Consider the following 27,684-nt stretch of genomic DNA (forward strand, 5'->3'; position numbering starts at 1 on the left):
TTGGGATATTCTAATGCTTTGGAACTTCATGTTTTTCTTAGTGCTCCTTGTGGGATTAATTCTTTGATTAGTGGCGATTCAAGAGAAGTGTCTTTTCCCTGTCTTATAATGTTCTCTTGTTTGTGCGGACTGTCTTATTTTCGAGAACTTTTAGAGGAAGTATAGGAAGCCAATAGAATATGTGTACAATGTGTATAATGGAGGTTTAGAGATGTCCGATTCAGTATTAGAGATATCATTAATGTTACATTTTCTTATCAGTTTAAGCTTTTGGAATGAGTGGTTGTATGATTAATATAATGTATACTAAACCGACTAAGGCCGATAAAGACGAGTTTTTAATGGTGTGAACTAAAATGTTTGCTAAAGACGAGTTTTTAATCTAAAATATCGAAGGCTTAAGTAATAAAACTGAACCATAAAGCATATATTTAACATAAACCAAAAAATAAAAAATGTCGAAATAAACAATTTAATTTACTTCCCGAATCTCTGAAGTCTGAACAGCCAAATGAAGGTTCAAGCAGTTGAACCACGTATTTGGATCTTCTAAAGTTTGAATTTCACTTTAAAGAGTAAAGTGTGATCTTCTACCCTTAAATAGTTTCTCTTTCATATTTATTCTTGGTCCCACCTATGAAATTAATGATGAGAGATCACACTTTACTCTCTAAAGTGAAATTCAAACTTTAGAGGATCCAAATCCGTTAAACCACCTATACCTGAATGACGAATTATTGGTGGTATAAGTAGCCGAGCCAGGCTTGAGATTCAAAGACTATGCGGGGGACATGTAGCAGCATTTTGAACTAAGTAAAGACCATGAGACCTGAAGAGTCGAGATGAGGACATAATGGACACTTGACAGTATGCCACTGTTGCCCTGTTAATGTGTGTACTACGTTGGCATACAAAGAATGAACAAGATCTTTCCTTAAATACACAACAGCAGACAACGTTAGGATAACTTTAATTCTTCGAAAGGTATTTCATAAAGATTTTTTTTAATTTTAAATTTATGTTGTAACAAAAACTTTGAAATTTTAGTTATAAAATTATTCTAATTGTATTTTGAACTTGATGAATAATAATCTTTCAATTCTTAAAACCATCCACCAATTAACAAGTTGATTGATGAGCCGTAGAGAGAATAATTAAATATATGCGGATGCCAGTGTCAACAAATATGAAGAAGAGAGCACACATTGAATTGGGCCACGTTTCACTGTTCTAAAATTAACATTTGCGATACAAACAGCGGAATAAACGTTTTCCCCTCGTTCTTAAGTAGAGAGACCTTAATTTGGTTACGATTAAAGACAACAAATATTCATACAAAGGACGTTTAGGCCTTAAACACTGCAAGTAAAAAGGCTCTCCCTCACAACATACCATGGGGAACTTAGCCCATGGCATATTTCTGGGTCCAGCTTCTGGCGGTTGACTCGTACTTGTTCCTGTCTGTCTTGTACATGTGGGCAATTTCAGGGACCAAAGGATCATCAGGGTTTGGGTCAGTCAACAGGGAGCAAATTGAAAGCAACACCTAAGGGCATAGGTATAGAAAGTGAACAATATTTAGTAGCAGTTTAACATCTTCAATAAAGGAGCTATAGAATGGCTATACTTAAATACAATATACATGAGGCAATTGTATCAGCCATACTGTTATCTACTTCATAATCCCAAACTTCATACAAATTAGCAATTATATTTATAGCAGAAAGAAAATTAAGATTAAGATTTCAGTATTAATTCATAGCCAGTTAGAGAGTTTACATCATCTTGTCATGTTCTTGTTAGGACATTAAAAAGAAAAAACTATGATAAGTGATTGCATCTAGTAAAACACCAATTTTTTTAACAACTAAGTAACACATCATTAGTAGTAGTCCCAAAAGGCCTTAGTTTTTTCTGAAATAGAATTAAGAGGGCTGCTTTCATCATGTGAAATTATTAAGAAACATACCTTGGAAATGGTCAGTGCAGGGCTCCACTGCTCCTTCAATATGTCAAGACAAATGCTTCCGTTGCTATTAATATTTGGGTGAAATACCTTTGTCCTGAATGCAACCTGTACAATATTCGCAATCCATGAGCATGGACATCATGATTGAAATATATAATATATACTAGCTAGGAGTATTGACCTAAAAAACCTACAGAGCAAACTAAAAGATTTAATCATTAATGGTTTTTAATTTTTAAATGCCAAATTGATTTATGATATTGAACTTATCCAGCTGACTCCACCTAAAACGAAGAGGATCATGTGCTGTTCTATACCACATAGAAAATGTATAGACAAGTATTATTTTCCCCTTGCCAAAGTTATTCCTCAAGAAACTTGAGATCAACAATTAGCATTTCAGTAAATAAGTGTTTAAGAATAAATATAGAATCGAAAACATTGAAGAAATTTTACATAATTAATTAGAACTTGATTTAATTACAAACCTTTGGTGGCTTAAAGGGATAATCCGGAGGGAAATGAATAGTGACTAGGAAAACACCTCCAGCATATGGACTGTCTGGAGGACCCATGATTGTTGCTTGCCAGTGAAACATATCCTCAGCAACAGGACCTGACAAAAGAGGAAATCGTGGATAAGTACACATTAATTACAAATGCCAGAAACACAAGAACTAGATTGGCTTATCCCTAATCCTAACATTAAGAGTACAAGATTGTATCTACCGCACTATCAACTAGTAAGCTCATCTATGATAACCAACAACAAACTTTCAACAATTCACACCAACTACATACTAATAATTCAAAGATTATAATAGTTCAAATAGGTTTATCTATTGGGCAACATTGATCATGGTCACCCTTCTACCAGAAAATAAAAGACATCGACATTAGGACACAGAAAAGGCTTGATTGTAAGACACTTGAATAAAAAAAAAAAGAATCAAGGATTCAAATGAGAAAAAAAAAAACTCAAAAATACCAGCGATCATATAGTTTGTTAAATTTGATAGGTGATGAACCACACGCAGAAAAACAAGGCTGCAGAAATTGCAACATTAATCAGCCCCCAAGCGAACCAATTCCAAATTTCTTCATACATAGGGTAGTCACTAAAGCAAACACGTGAGCCAATATCGTTTCCATTTATACTACTTATCCAACGGTATATAGACAAAAAAATACACGTCAACACATGATTATATCCTATTTCGCTAAAACATAAAAGTGCTTTGACCGCAACTATGCTTTCTTCAACAATCCACGCCCACGTAGAATCCTCAATGACGAAATTACAAACACGCCCATCGTAATAACACCTAGAGACTTTTAATATATGGAAAAAATAGCTTAATCCATTCATTCGCCTTTAGCATCACAGAGTCAATCGTTTTAAAGACATCAACGGCTATAGTTTCCATAACGAATATATAAACATCATCGCATACAAACACGAATATAAAATTCAAACATAAACAAATCAAAACAAAACAAAAACGAGGTATGAAAATTAAAAAAAAAAAAACAAAAGAATAATTAAAAATGAAATAAAAAGCTAGAGTACCGGCGCTGCAAGAGGTAGGAGGATCCTTCTGCAGATCCTTGAGCTCCTTCAAGATCCGCTTGGAAGCCATGGCCAAAACCTAACAAAAAACACAGAATCAGCTCAGATCTGAACAGATCACATCAGATCGGGTCAGATTGAAAGCGCAGAACGCAGAAAAAACACAGATCGAAAGCAACAGATGGTGATATCCTCTTACCGATAAAGCAAGCACAGATCCTCCTTGCGCCTTGTTTGGATTTTTGAGGAACGAACACCAACAACAACGAGAGAGGGAAAGAAGGAGAGAGAAAGTGAAATAGGAGAAAAAAAATTGAAAGGGAAGAAAACAAAGAGGAGAAAGAAGCGTATGTGTATTTTGGAAGAAGGAAATGACTTTTTATAAATGTCTGGTGCGGCTTGGGAATCGATCCGCAACCTTTAACCCCGTCTCCGCTTTTTCTTTTTTTGATAATTATTGTTATTATTATATTATTTATTATTCGTTATCGTAAACAATATTGTTATTTGTTTAATTAATTTTAAAAAAATCTACTGCTAAATGCTATTATGTATTATTATTTATTTTATTGAAATTTTAGAGGGGTGTGTGGGACCTGGTTGGCGTTTTATGTACGAAATCCAATCCTTTTTTTCGCTGAGAGGTCAAAAAGTGGCACCCAAAATGAGCGGTCTTGAGCTTCGCCTCAGCTTCCCCTAACGCGGATTGGTTCATTGATTGGATCCCTCTGCCTCGCACGACGTCGTTTGGGTTTTCTACAACATTGTGCGTTGCGTGCGAGTGCGACCATTACATGTTAAAATTCCAAATGGTTCCTGAACTAATTTCATTAATGAAATTTCTCTGTTTTAGGTCGAGGATTCACTAATTGGTACAATTAGAATTTCAAAAACAAATTTAGTGTTCCAAGTTAATTTAGTACTTATTTTTATCTTTTTTATTTCCTACGTTCGGGCGCCTTTTTAATTTACCAGTTCCCGCCCTTGGTTTCTTCGCCTTATGACGTTGCAGCTGGTCTTTTCACCGCTTTGATTGTTCATTTGTTCCCGCTCTACGCTACTAAGCAGAACATAACGCAACCTTCTCTCTTTACTTGGCCATCTTTCATATCATGCATGTCTGTATCAACTATCAAGTTGCTTTCCTTTTTCACTAGTTGAACCACTTGAATGTTTTGCTTTTGTTTAATTGTTACTTGTTGTATTTTTAAAAAAAAAATTGTTAAGAGTTTAATTTTTTATGAATGCATATTAGTTGTTTTGCATTGTAATTAAATTAAGCTAAATATTTGTTTTTGTAAAATTCTTGAGTTAATGGTAATTGAGTAAAAAAATTATTCTTATGTGATAATATAATTAAATGTTGAAGTAAAGTTTAGCGTGCAAAGAAAATAAATTAGCCACTGGATCACAAAGTATTTTGAGTTAAATTGCATTTAAGTACATTAAATTTTAAAAGCATTGGAATGTTTATATGAATCAAATGAAGTAACTTCAAATATATTAAAGATATGATTTTTAATATATTAGCAAAATTCTAGAAGCAGTAATGATTTTAGTTTTTGGGACGTGAAAGTGAGAAAATGAGATGAAATTCAAAGCGTGCAATGATCAGCCGCCCAAAAGCGCGGGGTGGCTACGTATGAGCCAGCTGGACAACTCAGCCAGCCAGGTCACAGTTTCTTCCACGTGGGGTCCACCTCCACCTCCACCCGCATCGCATTCATCTCTGATCACTCTCCACTTTCGACGCCACCACTCCACGGACCCTCACACGCAACTTCACGATGCAGGACCTTCCCGAAAACGACGACATTCAAGATCAAGTTTCCGATTCGCTTCAACTTCAACCCGAACCGGACCCTCCAAAACCCACCAAGCTCTCAGAAGGAGACCACATCCACGTCGGTGCTCACCCTTTCATGATGGACGTCTTGCGCAAACAAGGTCCCTCTTCGTAATTTTCAATCTCACGGATTCGTTTCCCTAATCTACAAATCCTCAATGTAATTTCATATTTTTTGGCAGGGGATCAAGCGGTTCTGTTTGCCGATAAGGTTTTGAAGGTCACGGGATCGGGGAAGATGAAGAGCCGCATTCTTATAGCAACCGATTTCGCGATCTACATTTTCGATCTGGAGACCAATTCGCTGAAGCGGAGGATAGCTCTTGCGGCGGTTGATAAGATATGTATGAGTGAACTGATCGACCACTTCTTCGTCGTTGTAATCCCGACGGAGTATGATTTACTGCTTGTTAGCACTCGCAAGAGCGAAATCATCACTGCCTTTGTTGAAGCCACCATAAAAGCTTCTGATTATGAACTCGAAGTTGTTTCTTCCAATAAGTAAATTTCGAATTCGCTTTTTTGTTTTTATTATTGCATTGCGTATGGTGAATTTTATGTAACGTATTTCTAACCGTGATACTGGAAAATGTTTCCAATGTTGTGTAACGTATTGATGCCTTTCTTGTTTGGATTGCAACTTTGGGAGTGATTCTATGTTAGTCTCTGAGGACATTTAGAAGTTCAAGCAATTCTACATTTTGGAATTTTATGATCTGATAAAGATGAAAAGATCTTTTGTTTTCGCAATTTTTTTATATTTGTTTGTCTTTGTCATGGGTTACTTTGTTGAGCTGCATTGGCTTTTGATATGATGCTACTGATTGAAGTTTTACTTTACCTTACACCACGTATAACAAAGAGAAGGCCAGCAGGTCAATGTACTATTCCAACTGTTTCGTTGTTCTTCATCTTGGAATTATAAGATTTGGATGGTTATCTTGATGCTTACTGAAAAGGAAAACTCTTTCTGGTTGTAAATGAGAATGAGTTCTACTATTCTAGTAGTTTAGTTTTGCCATTTGACAGTCATCCCCGATTCATATATCCTAACTCCTCTGGCATTTCATTTTGTTTTCCATTTGGTTCATGCATTTCCCACAAATATATATCCAGAATGTCCATCCCATTATCCAAATTATGTTGCCCTAAACTCGTCCAGTTTTGCCTTAACGTGCATTCTCAGTACCTGGACTTAAGAAGTTGTTAGGGACGTATTAACTGAAACCATCTTACGAAATTTTACTAACAGCAAGTTCAAAATGGGTCTACTAATTTTCATTGAGTGTTCTGTTCTGTCTGAATTTCTGTTTTATTGTTGTAAAATCTGGTGACCATTATTATATTTAGCTTTTGTGAAACTTTCTGGTTTTAAATTGTAATTTCTTTGTAGGTTTGAGTATAATGCAGCAGCTGACTTGGTGAAGGAACTTGAATTTGAAGAAGTTGAAGGTATGTAGCAAAAGAAAATCTAATTCATTTTTTCGGTTTTTGTTTGGGGAGGGGAAGGGGGTGAACAATGATGTTGATTGCAGAGTTCTTCTATGTCTCTCCTTTTTATTTATTTATTTATTTATTTTTTCCTTCTTTTTTTCTTTGAAATTTCAGGGGGTGTGAAAACAAGAATTTTTAGGAAGTGAATTGTGGTTTGCATTTTCCTTAGGATGTCTGTAAACTTAGTAGGGCATACTTACAGGTAATTAGCTTTTCCTTTCATATGTTAATTCAACCACTCTTCTGATAGAAAAAAAATCTATATTCTGTAAGTTTTCACCTTGAAACCAGATTCAGCTGGATGTATGAAATATTGAAATGTGATTATATCAATTTTTTTACAGCTAAAAATGCAAGCATTAGCTGCTCACCCCGCTATATCTGTTCTGCTTTTTTCTTTTACATAGACGTTGGCATTTTGGTAGTCTAGTACTACCCACTATGTTGATGTTAAATTCACCTCAGTTTGTGATCTCCCCACCCCATAGCAGAGTTTTAGTTTTCATTGGCCTGATATCATCTGTGAAGTTGCAACTTGCAAACGCGGTTGATATATGCTGAAGTGAAATCTGAAGTGACTGGAAACAAAGCCTTTACAAACAGTATACACGGGGATGAAAGTAAAATTAATATTATTCGTTGTAGGATCCACTGTTGAGACATGTACCTATTCATGTTACTTTGAAAAATTCAGAATATATAACTAATAGCATAATTTTTGATACAGAATGAGCAGGCGCCTGAGTACCTTACCATTTAGTTTAAAAAATAAAAAATAAAAAATAAAACAAATAAAATAAAATAAAATTGTCAAGACTTATATTGGGTGCATCATACAGGATAATGGAGAGATTGAACAAGATGTAAATCATAGGATCCAAATAGGTTGGTCAAAATGGCGGAGTGCATCTGGTTTTATATGCGACAAAAAAGTGTCTTTAAAACTTAAAAGTAAATTATATTGCACCGTTATAAGACCGGCTATGCTTTATGGTACGGAGTGTTGGGCGGCTAAAGGGGAGCACGAACATAAGCTGAGTGTGACAGAGATAAAGATGTTGAGATGGATGAGTGGTCATACGCGATTGGATAAAATAAGGAATGAATATATAAGGGAGAGAGTTGGAGTAGCACCTATTGTAGAAAAGATGGTTGAATCGCGTCTCAGGTGGTTTGGACATGTGAGAAGAAGACCGATAGAACATCCAGTCAGGAGGGTGGATGAGATGGAAGATGGACAAAGGGCAAAAGGCAGAGGAAGACCTAAGAAGACCATCCATGAGGTGGTCAAACGAGATCTACATGTAAACGGTCTCTCTGTAGACATGATACATGACAGAGCAATGGCGAGCCGACCCCACTTAGTGGGACAAGGCTTTGTTGTTGTTATTTGTTGTAAAATTGCCAAGACTTATAATCAGTCCTTCTGGGTGATGGTCCAAATCAGAGAACAAGGTGATTCCTCAGCCCCAAGTAAAATGGGATAAATGATAAGTATTCTTTCACGTTCTCTTATTTGCGTGATTTAGAGTTTTTATCACCATATCTTCGCCACTGTAAAGCTTCCATTACGTTATTACTATTAACAATTTAACACACGAAAAGAAAAATACCCTGACTACACGATACAATATAGAATATAATAGCCACTACCAGCTAAATCCGATAGCTTAAATCAGCACTAATTAATAATTATCTTACTAAATTCATAGACCTGCTTGATCAAATTCCACTTCCCCGAGTTAAGAATCAAGTTGAAACTGAAACGTTGATTGAATTACATTGTAGAAGTAAACAATTAACTATTGACCAATACCTAAAAAAGAGAAAGGAGGGGGGGGGGGGGGTGGATGGAGAATCTCACTGTGGGACCGATGTAGAAGCCACCATCATGTCAACTGCATAAGTTGTTGGAGTAGAAACTTCTGATCTAGATCCAGTGGAAGGTGGATTTCCAGTGTTTACACGACGAATTTCCTCCATCATTCTCACCACCTCTGTCATGTTCGGTCTCTGATCCGGTATTCTTGAGGCACAAGCCATCCCTATTTGCAGCATCTCCACCATTTCTTCCTCTATATTCGGATACCTCAGAAGCTCCACATCAAACACCTCTGCAGTCCATTCTTCTCTGACCACAGAATTCACCCATCTAACCAAATGCATAACTTCCTCGCCTCCGGCAGCAGGTACTGGTGACTTCCCTGTCAGAAGCTCGAGTACTAGGACCCCGAAAGCATAGACATCAGATGCATGTGTTGATTTTCGGGTGTCAGTTACTTCTGGGGCACGGTATCCAGCAGCACGTGTTGCAGGTGCAGGCAATGGACTCATCAGGGTTGCCAAACCGGTGTCCGATACACAACCGTATCCTTGTGAGTTGAGGAAGATGTTTGAGGCTTTTATGTTTCCATGAACTAGTTTCCCTCCGTGTTGAGCATGGATGTGAGCAATGGCTCTTGCTGCGCCTATTGCGATTCTTAGACGGCTCTCCCAGTCTAAAGGGATTCTTCCTTCCCCTCTTTTTCCTGCATAATGTAGATGGAATATCATACTTGAGATTAGCCACTTCTCTAGGAAAATTACACGTTGGATCCAACTTTGCTATAGTGATAAAAAATATCATACTTGCCATTGAGTCACAGCAGTAATAAACTTACAATTAATTTGAGGATAAAATGTTCAGTTTTTCTTAATTACCTCAGACTTAGCTCAACAGAACAAAGCTCATGAAGTTGCACTAAACATCTAGTTTGTTAAGACAAAGGCATGGTTAAAAAGAAGACAATTCCTGTTAAAAGACACTCCCTCCATTTCCTATTATCTGTCACTGAAGAAACATTGAGGATGTACAAAAAATGTGACAATGACAGATAAAAAAGAATAGAGGGAATAGCTGAAAAGCAACAAACATAACCTGTTGGGAAGAATTATAGAAACTCATATCATTTAACTACAAGTTTTCAGATAAAGAGAGGAGAAAAGGTTCAGCATACCATGCAACAATGCAGAAACGCTGCCTTGTTGATAGAAATCATATACTATGAGTTTCTCCTCCTTTGAGTAGTAATATGCCCTTAATGCATCCACATTGTCATGCTTAATTCTCCCCACAATTTCCATTTGCTGTTCAAATTCTCTTTTTCCAGCTGTAACCTCTTTCAATCTCTTCACCACCACTGTGGTATTCTCATCTAGAGAAGCCTTATATGTCATGCCGAATGTCCCCTTTCCTAGAATCTCAGCAGAAGCTCTCAGTAGATCCTCTAAGTCAAATGCAAGACTGCAACCTTCAAAGAACACAATCTTGTTCTTGTCCTGAGACTCTTGGCTATCAGAAGATTGCTTCTTCAGAGGAACTTCTTTTTTCTTGGACTCAACGGGTAGCTCATTTTCGTTGCTTTTCTCATACATGCACGCAATCATGAAGGCTGCAACCACAGCAAATCCAAGCACACAAGCACCAATTATGATAGCCAACAGCGTTTGCTCGCTGATCCTGTTGTGTTTCTTCTTAGCTGGTTGATCATTGGGCGGTTGCAGGGGAATTGCAGGTGAAAGGGCATTTCCATAGGTAAGATTATTGTTACCAGCAAAGTCCCTAATTGGAAATCTAAGAAGGGATTTAGGAACAACACCACTAAGATTATTGTTTGCCAAATCAAGCTCTTTGAGACTAGGAATATTGAGATCAGGTATTTCACCAGAAAGTGAATTGTTGGCAAGGATTAATGATTCGAGATGAGTCATATTCGAAATTGAAAAAGGTATGGTACCATTGAAAAAGTTGTTAGATAAATTCAATATTGTAAGACTATTCCAAACTGAGAAATTCAATGGCAGAGGGCCAGAAATCTTGTTGGATTGGAGATAGAGGCTTGTTAAGTTCTTCAGCTCAGAGAAATCATTAGGGAAAGGACCAGTTATACCATTTGAATGAAGACTCAGAATCTGAAGCTCTGAAAGGTGACCAAGAGTGTTGTTTGGGATTTGACCACTTAATCCGGCCGCTGGCAACCGGAGTGCGATAACTCTGGACCGGCCGGCGTTGCATGTCACTCCTCTCCAGCTTGTGCATACAGAAGAATTCTCATTCCAGTTGAGATTATAAGGGTGGTTCATGTTGTGAAGGAAATCAAGCAAGGCTTGTTTATCTTCCACTGGCTCAGCTCCAACAATGAACAAAATTGATGCTGAGAAAATGAACAAGAGGCATAACTTCTTGTCCATTTTCTTGGTTTGAAGATCGTTCCTCAAAATGTTGGCAAAATCTACATGAAAAATGAAATGATAACAATAGAGTATTAGAGAATTCAAGAGTTGCAATTGATATCTATCCAAATGTGAATCACAGACAAAGAAGTATGATGCTTATTTGAGTGTAAGCTACGCATTTCAAATATATCATCTTTTTTTTGGCTATTTTATAAGTGTGTGACTTAAGAGGCTAATTAACACTATATATTATTATTAAGTTTCTTGTTAGTCAAATTAAGCTGCTCATGTTTGACATGGAATTAACATCACTAAAAAAGTTTTCTTTCTGTTCCCCTACCCTTTGGGACTCCCTAATGACTGCAGCAAAATAGATGAAAAAAAAAAAAAAAAACTTTGGAACTAAATAAATGTTTGATTAAACTGTTGACCAAGATTGTGACATAAATATGTAAGATAAAAAATATAAAAAAAAAGGGAAAAAATAATACTTACAACTCATCTCTAGATCCCAAAATTCATCAATAACAAGAAAAAGTGATGAATAAGATTTGTGGGGGTGGGGGGGTTATCAAGAAAACCATACTACATGATTATATACTGGTCCATACGGTTTCAGAAGCAGTTAAAGATTTGTGGAAATCCAAGGCAAATTGTATCATAGCAATGATGGTTGGTGTATTGGTAGTGATGGAAGATGAGCTGTATAAGCCTTGGAAGAACAGCAGCAGATCACATGCACAATTGAAGTAAGAGAAACTCAATTCAGTAATCATTAAGAAACCAGCACACAAATGATTATTATTTTATGCCGCATAAATAGGAGGGTGCATATGGAGGACCCATTACTCTAATTAAACAAATATAGAACCTTGTATATAGCTATATGTGTGTTTTTTTTTCTATAATAGAGAGAAAATAAACTTTTTTTGTCTCTGGCTATCTGTGTGAAAGACAAAATAATTCTTTATAATTTAAAAATATCTAATCAATTTATAATTATTTAAATAATTGGTCTAATTAATTTTTAATTAGTTAAATAATTGATCTAAATGATTCTTGTAAACAGTGACTTGTTGATATGTTAAGGATTACTTAGACTAATTACTTAAATGATTAGAAATCAAATATGAATTTTCAAATTGTGAATAACTATTTTATTTTTCGAATAAATGATCAGGTATCAAAAAGAGTATTTTTTCTATAATAAATATTCTATAAGTAATGTTTTTTTTATGTTTTCTAATTTCTTAAGCCTAATTTACACGTTATGTGACCATTGGGATGTTTAATTTATTAAATTCTAGGGAAAAAATTTTCAGTCAAAGAATTATCGTTCAATGAGAGGAAAAAGTTTTAATTAGTAATACTAATCAAAATGGTAGGTCAGACTGGTTAGTTTGCTATAGTATTCTTCTTCAGTTTGTTTTACCAAACTACCAGTAATTAGTGTGCTATAGTATACAAATTGAAAATATAATTGCGTTGACATTGGATGATATTGTTAATCCACCAAAAGAGAGGGATTATTTTAAATTTGTATTCTTCTTCAGTTAGGCACAGCAAGTTTCTGCCGGCTACAAAGCTTAAGTAAAGCCACTAAATCACGAAAACTGGATCATACAGCATGAAATAATAATAGGTAAAAACTCAGATGAAGTTCACTTCATGTGAAGTTGATACTTGAGAGTCGTTAGATGAAAATTTAGTCAAATTATTTAACGGCTATCAAGTATTAACTTCACGTGAAATCGACTGTACCTGAGTTTCCACCACTACAACAATAATAATAATAATCTATCTAACGAAATTAATTCTCAATAACTTCTAAAAGAAATAAAAGTTCGTTAAAGAACAAAGTGTTAATCTAAAATTTTTTAGGTCCAATTTAAATATTTTAATTAATAAAAAATTGTTTGTGCTTAATTTTGGAACTCTCGTAATAATGCATGGGATGGGACATGCAGACAAATTCTTCAACCTTAATAATTGGTTGGGAGAATTAGGAGAAAAATCGAGACATATATTCAGCGATTAATTCCCAACCAATAATAAGGGTTAATAAACATCCTCAAAATAATTGAATACAAATAGATGATACTCTAAAGCAGTTTAATACAAAAGGATTCTTATCAGTGTATGTTAAAGTCAATTTATCATGCCTAAATTGGTCAACGAGAGCTTCATTGGTTCATGAGAATGTGATTTGAGAGCAGTTGAAAGTTAAAATGGAAGGTTTACTACTAGCACGAATATATTATTATTGTTATTTTTATGACAATAATTTATATTCGACCATGCTTTTGTCCCACCAAATTGCATAAGCTCAAGTAATAAAATACAACTAATTAAAATATATTATCACTGTAACCACAAGAATGAATAGCGCTCTGATCTTTTCTATTCTTAAATAAAGGGTGTGGGCATGGGTGGATGTTAGTTCTTGGTGATAGAAAAGTGTGCTCCTTAAAAGTCAAATAACTTTGCATGAATTGTTCCCTTTGTTATCATATATTTACGAATATTAATATGTTTTAAATAATATATAATATCTAAATATAAAAAATAATAGTAATCGATAAAGGATTATTCTGGTGGAACTTTAGGCCTTGACAAATGCACGGGACTCAAAACAAGCCAAAAGAATAATGATTAGGAGTCTTTCATCTTTATATTATTTATTCTCTTAATTCTAAATGTGTAAAAATTTAAATATATATTCAATTTTTAAAAACATAAAAAATAAAAAAATTAAAACCTTTTTTTATTTAGTATTAAAAGAACAATTAAAAAGATCTAGTATCGTTTTTGTCCCCAACAGTTGGGGTAAGTCCTATTTGTGTCCCTAATGTTTAAATCGTCCTATTTGTATCCCTAACGTTTATAAAAGTGATTCAATGTTATCCTACTATCAATTATACTAACAAATCATATTATATTTTTAATTATTCTTACTTGAATGTATTCATTCTCAATTAGGTCTCACTTGGATGTGTTCGATTTTAATATAATACCCACTATTTGTTTATTCAATTATGTCCATAGAGAAGTGAATTATGTAAATGTTGTAGGAATTAGTTTCAACTTTTGATAAGCTATTTTTCGGAGTGGATCATCGATTCTATCCCAGACATTTGTATTCTAACTTTAAGAAGAGATTTTTAAAATTCAAACTAAAGCGTTCATGATGTGTAATTGACGGCAGGATAATATTGAATCACTTTTACAAATGTTAAGGATACAAATAGGACGATTTAAACGTTAAGAACACAAATAAAATTTACCCCAAACGTTAGGGACAAAAACAATACTTTACTCAATTTTCAATTGTTTTTCTAACTACTTATGAGAAGCTATCTAAAAATAATGTTGTGATGCAAGATGCAACACATGTACCTTAGGTAGTATTTGTTTTGAAGTTCTGGCTAGCAAATTGAGATACAGTATTATGTTTGTTGATTTAGAGATTGGTATTAAAATTTTTGTCTCTGTTATTCAAATTTTAGTATTTCAGTACCTCCAAAAATAGAAATACGGGGGACTAAAATTTTTAGAGACAGAAACTGAAATTTTAATAACATTTTATATCTAAAATACCTTTATTTCAATTAATTAATTCTAATTTTATTCTTTGTACAAATTAAATTATAATTTTATTTTTATTTCAATTTCTGTCTTTCACTTTACACCAAATAGAATACAAAAATTATTTCAATCTCCATCTCTTAGTTTCAATCTTAGTTTTAGTCTTTCAATTTCTACCTCTCTATCAAACGCTACTTTAATGGCAACATTGAGTTGCATGTCTCGTGCTCCCATTTGACTAAGACACCGGGAATGAGTTGGGCAAAATAGATGTCATACTAAGGGAGAAATTATGGAAGGTTTAGATTTGTCATAAGGGTTTTAATTTTTGCAACCTGTAAGAAGCATTTTCTTTTTATTTTTTGAATTTTATGTTGCATCATACTCACTTGTTCGTTTTAACTAAATCAATTTGTATTATTTTTATACATATTTAATAAATAAAAAAATAAATCAACAGACACGCCACGCCACTACCTACAGTCTTTAGTCGCTATGTTTTTTATAGCAATAATTACTATATTTTCGTATAGAAAAATCGAAAAGAATATCTATATTATATATTTACGTGTATTATCACATTAATGACACGATTAGATATACTACTAGTTGGTAATTAGAAACGACCATTTAAGATTTAAGGATGTCAACTAAATTTAAGACGACTTGTAATGAAATTCTCAGAATGTAATAACAGCCCTTCGTGGTTGGTGACATTAGAATCGTAAGTCCACGTGGATCCTTATGATTGGCTAGACCGTAAAGGCGCGCGAGATATCGGCAGAAAGAAACCCAACTGGGAGATCAGAGATGCATATCACGCAAACTAAAAATTGAAGAAATCGAAAAACGAGAAAATACAAGAGAAGATAAGAAGATGAGATACAGAAAGTCAGAGAGAGAGAAAGAGAGTAATAGAAAGCGCATTTACTTACAGGCACAGCACATCATACTTACATTACATAAACCCTAGCTCGAAAATATCGCGATAAATCGGACACAAATTATTGAAATCTGCGACCTCCGATTATCTCTCCGTCGAGAAAGACCAATCTCTTTCTCTCTCACTTCGTAAGCTCCTAATTTATCGCTAATCTCATATTCTTTTCCTGAACCATCTCATCAGCATCTCTTTTCCCTTTTAATTTGCTTTAAATGTTGAATTATTCTCTGTGTCTTTTCCACCTTAAATTTTATCTTCGCAAGTGTTAAAATTCGAGATTGGATTATTAGATTTTATAAGATTTAGTACATTTTTATAGGAAGAGTCAATGAAGATTTTTAATTAAGTTTGATTTGATTATTAATTACATTACATTGTTCCATCTGGTAACATGTTTGATTTAATGCTTTAAGATGGAAAGGAAGATTTACAATATGTTATGGAACTCTCTTGTGTATCTTTTGAGGAAGTTCACTAATGCACTGAGTTCATAATTCAATTTTGTTGTTGCTTTCCTTATTGAATGATCATGATCCATTATATGTGCTGTGTTTCTAATGAGATTCTTCTTTTGTTTTGTATTGTTTGGTCATCTTTTCATGTAGGGTTTTCATACATTGGTCCAGAAGAGCTACTGCATCCTAAGTAAGCTCAGTTTCTGATTTTCATTCTATCTATTTGTTGAAATGTAATGGATACTGATAGTATCATTAGTGAAGCTAGGATTATAGGAACAAGGTTATCAAACTCTCGAATTAATTGGTAAACTCGTAACAAGTTTACATGTTTAGATCCCCCCTATATCTACCTTATGAGTTTACATTCTGAATTCTACAATTCTGGTTAACCTTAGCTCCAATAATTTATATTTCAATTTATATTTTGTACTTTTGAAAAATTTTGACAACCCTACTCTTAGTTTCTTTGATGTTTGATGTAAATGAAGTACTTTAAGCAGAAAGGAAGAAAGAACATTTCGGCATATATAATGTATTGAATCTTTTTTTCCCCTCTTAAAATTACCTTGTAGTGGTTCGAGAAAAAGATGTATGTTGGGAATATGCAGATAAATTAGATGGAAACAAAGTAAGGTGCAAATTCTGCCAGAGAGTTCTTAATGGTGGTATTAGTAGGTTGAAGCATCATTTGTCTAGATTTCCAAGTAAAGGGGTAAATCCATGTAGCAAGGTCAGAGATGATGTTACAGATAGAGTAAGGGCTATAATAGCAACAAAGGAAGAAGTCAAAGAGACTTCAAGTGTGAAGAAGCAGAAACTAGCGCTAGCAGTAGCAGAGGTTAAGTCTCCCAGTAATATGTCCGCAAATAAAGCTCTTATATCTATGGATGCACCATCCTCTGCTGTGAAGATTTTCCCTACTAGCAATCCTTTGACGCCATCCTCTGCAAACAACCAAGAAAATGCAGAGAGAAGCATTGCCCTGTTCTTTTTTGAGAATAAGCTAGACTTCAGCGTTGCGCGATCTTCATCCTATCAATTGATGATTGATGCAATCGCGAAGTGTGGTCCTGGATTTACAGGTCCATCAGCTGAAGTCCTGAAAACAACTTGGTTGGAACGGATAAAATCAGAAGTGGGCTTACAGTCGAAAGATGTTGAGAAAGAGTGGGCGACCACAGGTTGTACCATTATTGCAGATACATGGACTGATTATAAGTCCAAGGCCATGATTAATTTCTTAGTCTCATCACCATCCAGGACATTTTTCCACAAAACTGTGGATGCCTCTGCATATTTCAAGAACACAAAATGGCTTGCCGATCTTTTTGATTCTGTAATTCAAGAGTTTGGCTCAGACAATGTTGTGCAGATTATCATGGATAGTAGTTTTAACTACACTGGCATTGCTAATCATATTGTGCAGAACTATGGAACTATATTTGTATCTCCTTGTGCTTCTCAGTGTTTGAATCTAATCTTGGAGGACTTCTCCAAGGTAGATTGGGTTACTAGATGTATTTTACAAGCACAAACCATATCAAAGTTAATATACAACAATGCCTCATTGCTTGATCTTATGAAGAAGTTCAGTGGAGGCCAGGAACTTATTAGGACTGGGATCACGAAATCTGTATCAACTTTCCTGTCTTTACAGTCTATGTTGAAGTTAAGAACAAGATTGAAGCTTATGTTCCACAGCCCTGAATATGCCTCAAACACTTCATATGCAAACAAGCCACAGACTCACTCTTGTATTGCAATTGCTGAAGATGGTGATTTCTGGAGGACAGTTGAAGAGTGTGTGGCTATCTCTGAGCCTTTTTTGAAAGTTTTGAGGGAAGTATCGGAAGGGAAACCAACTGTAGGTTCGATATATGAATTAATGACCAGGGCAAAGGAATCAATTAGAACATATTACATAATGGATGAGAACAAATGCAAGACATTCTTAGATATAGTAGACAAAAAGTGGCGTGACCAACTGCATTCTCCTCTACATGCAGCTGCAGCCTTTTTGAACCCCAGTATCCAATACAATCCTGAAATAAAGTTCCTTTCCTCGATAAAAGAAGACTTCTATAAGGTTCTGGAGAAATTACTTCCCGTGCCAGATATGAGGCGTGATATCACCAATCAAATCTACACTTTTACAAAGGCTCATGGGATGTTTGGTTGTAGCCTAGCAAAGGAGGCAAGAAGCACAGTTGCTCCATGTAAGTTTTTAAGTAGTGCCCATTGAACCATTTTGTTTCAAAGGGAGCCAATTTTGTTTCTTTTATTTTTTTTCTCCTTCTATCTGTTCTTTTTTAAGCTGCATAATTTTACCACCTGCAAATTTGATAGAGAGGAGGGTATAAGGGTTGATTAAGCATTAAACTTTGCATAAAGAAAACCATGTGTTTTAGGGGTTAAATTTGCCCCAAAATTCTTCCAATTCTAGCAGGTTTTCATCTTTTCATTTGGGAATACTAGCCTTGTTAAGTTTTGAAAAAAAAAAAACTGCAGTTTTTTGTGCTCATTGACAGTGAAAAGTTCTATGATTTGTCTAGGATTAATTGCCTGAAGTTTGTATATCTACAAAGCTACTAAGCCTAACTTGAAACAAAATATGGATTTTTCATACATGCCTAGTTTTATTCAGTGCTAGACCCTGTAATTGTTGGCTCTCAGGGTCTTAACTACTGTGATTTATATGCTGAAGCAGCATCAATGCTGAAGCAGCATCAATGCTGTGTTTCCCAGTCTGATGCTTTACCTTTTACGATGGATAAATCATAATTTCTTTTATCTGCAAATTCTTTGCTTATTCATTGTAGGGCTTTGGTGGGAACAATATGGCGACTCTGCCCCCGGGTTGCAACGGGTTGCCATTAGAATACTAAGCCAAGTCTGTAGTACCTTCTCTTTTCAGAGGCAGTGGAGCACGTTCCGGAAGATTCACTCGGAGAAGAGGAACAAGATTGATAGAGAAACATTGAATGACCTTGTTTACATAAACTACAATCTCAAGTTGGCAAGGCAGATGAAAGCAAAGTCTTCAGAAGTTGATCTGCTTCAAGTTGATGATATTGACATGACTTCTGAGTGGGTGGAGGAGAATGAAACTGCAAGTCCAACTCAGTGGTTGGATCGTTTCGGTTCAGCCTTGGATGGCAGTGATCTTAATACAAGACAGTTTGGTTCTTCCATATTTGGAGCAAATGACCCCATATTTGGGCTGTAGCATATTTTGTGGCCATGTAGGAATTGCAATGTATATGTATATTTCAAGTGATATGAATGTGAAGACATGGCTAATAGCTCGCCATTTCTCGCCATGTAGGATAAGTAATTAATGTATTGTTATTGTTATATTAAGATATAGAAGTCAAACTTGCTTCACCTGTGTTTTGTGAGTTGCAAAATGTAGAAATTATCAAGCCTTAGGCTGACAGGGTCAACTCTTAGCAAAAATAGAATTTTAGTTTTGATGCCACTTTCATTTTAATTTATTTATACAGCCTCGTTGGCCAGTGCTTAATTATACCTAGTGATTAGAAATTGTGTAAGCAATCTAAAAAGTTAGGAGATAACGAGAATAGTTTAAATTTAACGCGTATAATCGGTTAAATTGTGTTATTTTTTATTAAAATTAGATAGGATAAATTAATTTTTATCGAAAAACTAATAAATTAATTTTAAATCAGTCTAAATTAATATTTTTATAAAAAATGATTACAATATTTTTATTATAAAAAAATAAAATATCTCTATTATATATATATATAAATTTTAAGAATTCTAAATCTTAACTCTATGACGGCAGAGAAAAAAAGGAGTGAAAATTTAAAATTTTTAAAATTAATATATATAATAGAAATATTTTAATTATTTTCTATAATAGAGATATTGTAGTCATTTTTTATAAAAAATAATATTAATTTAGACTAATTCAAAATTTGATTCACTATTTATTTTGTCAAATTAATTTATCTGATTTAATTTTGATAAAAATTAATACAATTTAATTGATTATATGTATTAAATTTTAATTATTAAAAGATATCTTTAAAAAAATTTTTTTTGACATCTTAAATGGATTCCTTAAAAATTTGTGTATGCAATCTAAAAAGTTAGGAGATATCGAGTTAGATTATTCCTTATAGCTATTTTGAAATTACTGTTAATAACTTAAAGCAGAAGGCAAGGTTTGGTGCATACGTGGCACTGGAAGGCACACGCTTCTCCTAATATCGTTGCATATTCGCTATTTCTCTCCCCTTCTTCCATGAAATTGTTCATAAACACGCCAAATTCTGCTTCCTAGAATTGATTGCTGTACATATTGATATTGTTATTGTTTCATTCGGCACAAGTCCCGATGTACCGTCCGCCACCGTCGTCTTCGTCGACCTCCATGTACGGCCCGCAACCTCTGTACCCGAAGATCGGTCCCCACCCTCACGCCGCCGCCGGCCGCCCCTCGCCCTATCAGCAGAGTCCTGCTCCTCCTCCGTCCTCTTCTTCTGGTACGCCAATTCTTTCATCTGATGGGGAGTTTTATTTATTTGCTTTCAGAGGTTGTGTTGGAACTGATAAGCTAGATTTAGGGATTGGATTAGATTAGATTGAATTAGTAATTGATATTGTTTGTTTCTCACTGCTGTTGTTAATTTCTGAAAAACTAAAATTCGATTTGGCATCCTGAAATTGACGGAGTTGTGGCGTTTTTTTTTTTTTTTTTTTGAATTTGTGGCAGGATTGGGCATCAAGGTTACTATCAAGCCAGAATATAGGATCACACCGCCGGTAAGATTTCATTCTTTCTTTTTCCTCCCCCTGAATTTTGCATTAGTTGGGGTTCTATATATTCTTACCGTAATATTTCATTTGTTACTCCTTGTTATTATTCTGAAATTTGTAATGATGTGTATGCTTTTGTTGCATTGCTGAGGCTTAGAATGCTACTTTCATTTGCTTCAATTTGCCTTGTTGAACTATCTCTGTAGAGCCACTTGATTCTACCATAGCTTTTGCTGTATATCTTGATCACTTGTTATTATTCAGTTGTTGAGTGTTTCTTTGTGAGGTTGTTCTTCTCTATTTACCCTGTCTGTGAAAGTACTCAAGGTTTGCCTATTTGACATGGGTGAGTTGCGTCTTTTATGCTAGTCGAATACGATTCTGAGTGGTTTCTGAAAATTTTTGCAGCCTCATTTATCACCACATGTTGGAGATATTCCGCGTAGCAACTTCCAGTTTGACTTTGGATTGGAGAGAAAAATTATGGCTGAAGCACAGAAGGAAAACCCAAATTGGAGCAAATTTGGGACAGAAAATCTGCCTAAGGTTTCTGAATCAATATCGTCATCATCGTCACCAAGGGTATGTCATTGATTTAAGATATAGAAGTTTCAAAATATGCTATTTATTTAACCTGTGTGAGTTTCTTGTCTAGGATTCGTTACTGCCTTCAATTCACAGGGTGTGTAATGCAACATTTGTTTTACAGGTTTCTGTTGCAGATCCTGTTGTGAGCAAATATATTGCCATGGGTCTCAACCGAGAGGCCGTTCCCATAGCTGTTGCAAATTATGGGGATAATCCAACTAAGGTATATTCTCGATCCTGTTACCTTGTGCCCATAAATGTGTATGGTTCTCAGTTAGACAACATCTTTGTAATAGTTCTGTATGATTAAGTTTTGTTTCTGGATAATATTATATATCAAAAAACTCTCTCGTTGTGCTGACTCTACAGGATGAATAATTTTTTGAATTCTTGATTATGGACATAACGTGACTCACATGGTTCTTTTCTTCATACTAGGGTTTCTCCTCCAAATAATAACTGTTGAATTTGTTAGTCATCAAATTAAAACTTCACATATCACTTTTTCTATCTGATTGTTTTGTTGCCTGCGTTATTGTATGTTTATGGTTTTCAAATAGCAATTTCATTGTATTTTATGTTGGTTCCATGTTCCTTTTCCAGGCATTTTACTGTATTTCTTCTTCAAAATGGTGATCGAAATCTTTCTTATTTATAACTATTGCACTTTGTCAGCAGCCAGAAAATGCGCCAATCTTGATGCATACATTGTTTTGTTGACCTAATGTATTATTCATCATTCATTTGGGTTTTTTAGGTTCAGGGATTTGTCAATGCTTACACCCTTCTGCGTGAAATGGGATTTTCGTCCAACAGCGTTACTGAAGCTCTGATTATGCATGACAATGACACAGACAAGGCACTAGCACATTTCCTTAGTGGCTCATCATGAGACTGTGAAGTAGCTTTATCATCCCTTTTGTATAATGATAAAACGGCGGTCAAATATATATAGCAATGACATGGGTGGGCAATCTGTTATTCTCGATATGCTGCTCCTAAAGAGTTAGAGTTTAGGATATGTGAATTTATCAGTTTGAAGGGATTTGTGTTTTTCTTTTTTACTTAGGGATGATAAATTAGAGCCGATTATTTCTTATTTCCTATTCAGTTATTTTGATCCACCCGGAAAGATTAAACCTCGCAGGCGATAATCTCTGATTTCTTTTGGAAAGATTTTATTTTGGCTAAGACCAATGTTTTGGAATTTGGATTATTAAATCACTTCAAAACTTGGCGTTGATTATAGAACAATCGAGGTTCCCGTCTTATCGCCAAATCCCCAGAGATACGGACGGATTAGTCGAAATTTTCTGTACTATAAGATACTACATTACTACTATTAGTATGTTACAACTTTGGAGCTTACAGCTTCACAGATTCCACGGAATTAAAGTTAACACCTAACCTTATGGTCATTGGAAATCTTAAAGCATACCTTACCAAGTTTTTTGTTTTATTTTATTTTCATTTTCGGGTTAATAACGTAAATTATCCGAAGCTAAAAAAAGAGTAAGTTTTTGGACTTGGTTACAAGAAGCCTATATCTCATAAAGGAAAAACTGGAGTCAAATACCCTGCCATTGTCATTTACAACACAAGAAAAAATGATCGGCTATCATGCTGTCACTCCTATAGAATACAGTAGTTAAATACTTTCGGAAGTAAACTATCTTTCTCTGTCCATAATGAATTCAGAACCACAGAAACCGATAGGTGGGAATGTGCATATTTTAGGCCACCGTTGCCACTAGTTAATGAATGTTTTTCTCAATAAACTCCAAATCTAGAAGCAACCTCGCAACAAACATGTCTACCATAATCACTCAACTCACGGTAGAGATAAAATATCTCTGAAAATCGAACCTTTAAACAATTGGTGGCTCTGTATTACATTGGTAATCTTCACACAATGCACTGGAATCTCCTCAAACACCCGCACAGATAGCACCTGCATATAAAAAATCCACATCACTTTGAGGCAGAAATGACATTCGATACATATCAAAAACTTTTATATCAAGTAAATTCCATAATAATCACATAGATAACTGAAGTTGTCAAGTTGGGATATAAATCGCTTGGTCCATAGTATGGTGAAGACGTGAACTTGTATTTTAATGAGCACATTCACAAGCTAAACAAAAACACAGGAATTGTGACAGAAACCTGTTGACCAAGATGAGCAACAAAACTTTGATTCATCAACATGCTTCACATCAAGACCAATAAACCAGGATCCAGCACTAACATCGTCGTGGGCATAGGTGCGGAGAACAAATCTGTCAAGTCATAACAGAACAACATTTAGTTGCATACACAGTTGGAGAGGGTAGCTAAGAATAAACACAGTAAAAACTGGTACCAACCTGTTTATTGATACAAATTTAGCCAAGGCTCGTGATATGACATACATCTCTCCTGATGCATGACGAAAATATCTGTTTTAACAGTAGATAAATCATCAACTGAAGTGGAGAAAACAGAAAGCATGAGGAAAAACATTTGTGAAACACCATACAAATGCACCGAGATTTGTGCACCAAATACTAGAAAGTTAAATATTTGACTATCTTGGCTGTCCTTGTTGAAAATAACCAATTGATGTCAGGCAAAAAATAACCAATTGATATAAGTTTGCATTGGAGAAAAATTCAATCTATCCACTCATACAGTCATACAAATTAACCGGTTGTTTGACTTACGATTTCTTGTCGCCAAATTTCCACCATTCTGGTTCATACCATCTATGTTTCCTGACATAATTCATAGAGACTTGTATGAGAACCATGATCATATTTTTTTTATAAGCATGTGAAGTTTCAAATGTCATCCCCATTAGGGACTCACGGTTCAGAGAAAACTTCTCCTGATTTCATGCATCCCATGTAAACACGAGGTTTGTCCAAATGAGTTGCCAGTGTAGAACCCAAGGCATCTGTGAAAGAAAACAAATCATTGGCAAGGCATATAAATACATGTCCAATCACAAAATAGCATAGGAATAGAAAAGTTGATTGCATTCTGCAAAAAGGCACACAAGAAATATTATCATATAATTGGGGGATTAGTTAGGATACCTTTTGTACAAGGGTCCCGATACTCCTATAACTAACTTTGAGATTTGATCACAATTTGGAATTAATTTTGAAAGCTAATAACTCTTTTGCTGATAAGACACGTGAAAAATTCTCAAATTAGAAAAGAAGAGTCTTATAATCTAGTAAAGGAGAAACTAACCAATATTTACATAAACATCATCATTTACTTTAGCAAAAAACTCAGCATCCCATTTATCTGCAGCATAAGCAAAAAACAATTTAGCCTTATTTGGGAGCCCCTCGTTTGATTCCACGTGATCATCCTGTCAACATAAGAGTTGAAGGCAGTGAGCTAAACCAGCTTCTGCTTTGAAACCTCATTTTCCACTCACAGTAAGCCACAAAATACTTGCCAAATTCCAGTAAAGCAGAATGCTTAAAGAGAATAAAATCCTTAGACTAGTTAAACTTACAAGAATTAGGAAGTCATTAGTCAGCCTATTCTCACGATCAATATCCTTATCCTGATTGTTCCCACGATTTTCACTGCAAAATTGTTTATAAGCCATAAGAATCACAATTGGATCCAACATGCCCCCTCATTCCAGAAAAATTAAAAGTAAGAATTTAAACCTTCTCCCAATAACAAATCGTGCAACAATGCCCTTTCCATCCTCCAGTTTCTTCAAAGCTGCACCTGCAAAGAAAGAACTCTTAATGTTAAAACCACCTCTAATCCACAATCTCAGTGAGCAAACCGTGCAATATTAATCATGGCAGAGTAGTTTACAATGTCAGTGACTTCTGATTAAGTAAGAGAAAGAACAAAACATAATTACCACTTCCCATCCAGGCATTGCGAATGGCGTCCCTATTCTTCTGGCGGCCAAATGTTGTGAGTATACCTATCATGACCAAAGGCCTTCCCTCAGAGTAAGTCCCATTGGTCTCAAGCAATCGCTTCGAAACAAAACCCTCTTGCCTAGCCGCAGCAAGTTCCATCTCAAGGGAATCGAGCTTCTTGTGCTGTTCCCTAAACAATAATACGATGAAACAAGTACTGAACAAGTTCCAAGCACGAAATGATCCTCACTAACAAATATCCAAACAAGAATTAAGAGATCAAGTTGAGTGAACCTGCAGGTTATGATCTTCAAGGTATCTTCTACTGATATCGCAGATTGTCCCTATAACAGTTAGCAGAACGAAACCCTAAGCATGATTAGACTAAAATGAACAAAAATCAGATTGTTAGGAACTTGAAGAATTACCTGGCCAGTGATCCTGTCGAGCTGTTTGATGAGATAAACCCTGTTCTGCGAGTCCTGCCATAACCTGAAGAGGAATGGTTGAGAAATGCAAAGAGGAAGAGGAAGAGGAAAGAGAAGAGAGAAGAAGTACCTTCCGGCGACGTAGAAGGAAGCGAACGTGGCGAACATGGAGATGAGAAGTGCAGGGATGCGGAACGATGGATAAGCCATCGATGATCCCCTGCTGCTGCTCTGCATTCAATTCAATCTCAGATCCAATCTCTTTCTCTCTCTGCAGTTAGTTGCAGAGAAGGGAGACGAAGTAAATGACACTAAACGCAAGTCAAGCAACCAACCCAAAAACGCAGCTTTCGTCACCACAGTCTCTTCTCTTCTCATTCCTCGCCCAGCTCTACCAATTTCATTCGCCTAATAATTGTATACTATTTTAATATTATATAAAATATATTGCGGGGATAGCTCAGTTGGGAGAGCGTCAGACTGAAGATCTGAAGGTCGCGTGTTCGATCCACACAAATATTTTTCTGTCAATTTTTAATAGTTCATGAATATTTTTTAATAAATTTTTTAAATTATACTACAAAAAATATTTTATCCTATCCAAAACAATTTTAAAAAATGTTAGGAGTATTATAAAAATTTGTAATGTTCTAATAACTTAGGTAAATACATGCATATACTCAAATTTTAAATAAAATATTCTACATAGTCAATAATAATTTAGAAATGAAAGAAAATATTTTATTTCATACAAAATAATTAAAAAATATATTTTATTCTATATAAAATAATTTTAAAAAATAGCTTAAAAGATGTTATAAGTACTATAAAAGTTTGTAATATTCTAGTGATTTAGGTAAATAATGATAAAAATAAATTTTTTTAATTTCTAAATTATTAGTGACTATATAGAGTATTTCTTTAATGTCCTAAGTCATTAGGACATTACAAATTTTTATAGTACTTCTAAAATTTTTTAAGCCATTTTTTAAATTATTTTGCATTGAATAAAATATTTTTTTGTGGTATAATTTAAATAAATTTATTAAAAAATATTCATGAGCTATCAAGAATGGGCAGAAGAGTATTGTATAGAATTCAAATTGTTCACCATATAATTTGAATCCGAGTAATTCGAACTTCTCCATGCTTAATTCGAATCATGTAATATCTCACCATATAATTGTATGGAATTCGAATTGATAGCTCATTAATATTTTAAAGAAGTCTCGTAATTAAATTTTTTGTTAGCTTTTTTTTTAACGTATGAAATAAAATATATATTTTTTTTAATTTTTAAATTATTAATTTTTTAGTAAATTTTTAATAAATTTTTTTAATAAATTATTAATTTTTTAACAGCATAATTCGAATTATACCATGAATTATTGTGTGTGTAATTCGAACAAAGCTGGTTCGAATTAGTGTGTGCGTGTGTTTGTGTATAATTCGAACCCAACTGGTTCGAATTATGTAGAAATGGAGTTCGAATTTAGCTAGTTCGAACTACATATAAGCGTGTATTGGTAGATTCATGAAGCAGTTTTCGTTTTGGCTGATTCACGTAAATTATTTTCTCTCTTAACTTATTTCTATTTTTTGCCCTATATTATATTATTAATTATATATTTTGTTTAAAACATCTTTTTGTATCTAATAAAACTATTTAATTTACTGTCCAAATTTAACACGAACATATTTTATATATATAAAAATATATTTTATATTTTGATCCTACAAATTTATGTTTTATGAAGGAAATCTAAATTTATTTTATGAACGTATTTTAAAATAATAATATTAGATGTATATTAAAATCAGCTATTAATATATAATACATATTGTAATATAAAATACGCATAAAAAATAAGTTAAATAATACATGTAATTATACATAAATATATAGTAGTTAATTTAAT

General features: G+C 34.4%; 6 protein-coding genes and 1 non-coding gene across 9 annotated transcripts; 4 read left to right on the forward strand and 3 right to left on the reverse strand.

The window, feature by feature from the left end:
* Nucleotides 1-1,187: 1,187 nt before the first annotated feature.
* On the reverse strand, nucleotides 1,188-3,986 carry UBC10 (ubiquitin-conjugating enzyme 10). The gene is made up of 5 exons (XM_016307903.3): nucleotides 3,739-3,986; nucleotides 3,540-3,618; nucleotides 2,458-2,585; nucleotides 1,970-2,074; nucleotides 1,188-1,546 (listed from the first exon to the last, which is right to left on the reverse strand). The coding sequence occupies exons 2-5, from the start codon at nucleotides 3,607-3,609 to the stop codon at nucleotides 1,403-1,405; spliced, it is 447 nt and encodes a 148-aa protein (XP_016163389.1). The 5' UTR covers nucleotides 3,610-3,618; nucleotides 3,739-3,986; the 3' UTR covers nucleotides 1,188-1,402.
* A 319-nt stretch (nucleotides 3,987-4,305) lies between these two features.
* On the forward strand, nucleotides 4,306-7,611 carry LOC107605949 (uncharacterized). 2 transcript variants are annotated; one of them, XR_001612572.3, is made up of 5 exons: nucleotides 5,169-5,486; nucleotides 5,568-5,886; nucleotides 6,779-6,837; nucleotides 6,994-7,081; nucleotides 7,224-7,611. XR_001612572.3 is itself a non-coding variant. In XM_016307904.3 (4 exons), exons 1-4 carry the CDS (start codon nucleotides 5,327-5,329, stop codon nucleotides 7,023-7,025), a joined length of 570 nt encoding a protein of 189 aa, XP_016163390.1. In that variant the 5' UTR covers nucleotides 4,306-5,326; the 3' UTR covers nucleotides 7,026-7,235. The 2 variants fall into 2 exon arrangements, 1 of the variants encoding a protein (XP_016163390.1); XM_016307904.3 differs by having other exon boundaries at nucleotides 4,306-5,486; nucleotides 6,994-7,235.
* Nucleotides 7,612-8,545: 934 nt separating this feature from the next.
* LOC107605950 (putative inactive receptor kinase At4g23740) lies at nucleotides 8,546-11,941 on the reverse strand. Of its 2 annotated transcripts, none has more exons than XM_016307905.3 (3): nucleotides 11,590-11,941; nucleotides 9,876-11,150; nucleotides 8,546-9,407 (listed from the first exon to the last, which is right to left on the reverse strand). In XM_016307905.3, the coding sequence occupies exons 1-3, from the start codon at nucleotides 11,594-11,596 to the stop codon at nucleotides 8,740-8,742; spliced, it is 1,950 nt and encodes a 649-aa protein (XP_016163391.2). In that variant the 5' UTR covers nucleotides 11,597-11,941; the 3' UTR covers nucleotides 8,546-8,739. The 2 variants fall into 2 exon arrangements, with proteins under 2 accessions (XP_016163391.2, XP_016163392.2); XM_016307906.3 differs by having other exon boundaries at nucleotides 11,706-11,886.
* A 3,425-nt stretch (nucleotides 11,942-15,366) lies between these two features.
* Nucleotides 15,367-19,467, forward strand: LOC107605951 (hAT transposon superfamily). Its single transcript, XM_016307907.3, has 4 exons — nucleotides 15,367-15,750; nucleotides 16,228-16,267; nucleotides 16,653-18,296; nucleotides 18,900-19,467. Coding segments are annotated over exons 2-4 (2,052 nt in total). The 5' UTR covers nucleotides 15,367-15,750; nucleotides 16,228-16,266; the 3' UTR covers nucleotides 19,307-19,467.
* A 730-nt stretch (nucleotides 19,468-20,197) lies between these two features.
* LOC107605954 (Ubiquitin-associated/translation elongation factor EF1B protein) lies at nucleotides 20,198-22,592 on the forward strand. Its single transcript, XM_088492840.1, has 5 exons — nucleotides 20,198-20,591; nucleotides 20,822-20,871; nucleotides 21,274-21,447; nucleotides 21,575-21,676; nucleotides 22,211-22,592. The coding sequence occupies exons 1-5, from the start codon at nucleotides 20,444-20,446 to the stop codon at nucleotides 22,343-22,345; spliced, it is 609 nt and encodes a 202-aa protein (XP_088348966.1). The 5' UTR covers nucleotides 20,198-20,443; the 3' UTR covers nucleotides 22,346-22,592.
* Nucleotides 22,593-22,982: 390 nt separating this feature from the next.
* LOC107605955 (Galactosyltransferase family protein) lies at nucleotides 22,983-26,222 on the reverse strand. The gene is made up of 12 exons (XM_016307909.3): nucleotides 25,896-26,222; nucleotides 25,766-25,829; nucleotides 25,632-25,681; nucleotides 25,334-25,527; nucleotides 25,128-25,191; nucleotides 24,968-25,040; nucleotides 24,694-24,817; nucleotides 24,304-24,391; nucleotides 24,159-24,209; nucleotides 23,823-23,894; nucleotides 23,623-23,735; nucleotides 22,983-23,404 (listed from the first exon to the last, which is right to left on the reverse strand). Exons 1-12 carry the CDS (start codon nucleotides 26,000-26,002, stop codon nucleotides 23,382-23,384), a joined length of 1,023 nt encoding a protein of 340 aa, XP_016163395.1. The 5' UTR covers nucleotides 26,003-26,222; the 3' UTR covers nucleotides 22,983-23,381.
* TRNAF-GAA (transfer RNA phenylalanine (anticodon GAA)) lies at nucleotides 26,215-26,295 on the forward strand. Its single transcript has one exon. It is a non-coding gene; the product is annotated as a tRNA-Phe (tRNA).
* The last annotated feature ends 1,389 nt before the right edge of the window (nucleotides 26,296-27,684 follow it).

The sequence above is a fragment of the Arachis ipaensis genome, chromosome B7 (genome assembly GCF_059453495.1).
Source record: "Arachis ipaensis isolate K30076 ecotype BB chromosome B7, ASM5945349v1, whole genome shotgun sequence".
Classification (NCBI taxonomy): domain Eukaryota; kingdom Viridiplantae; phylum Streptophyta; class Magnoliopsida; order Fabales; family Fabaceae; genus Arachis; species Arachis ipaensis.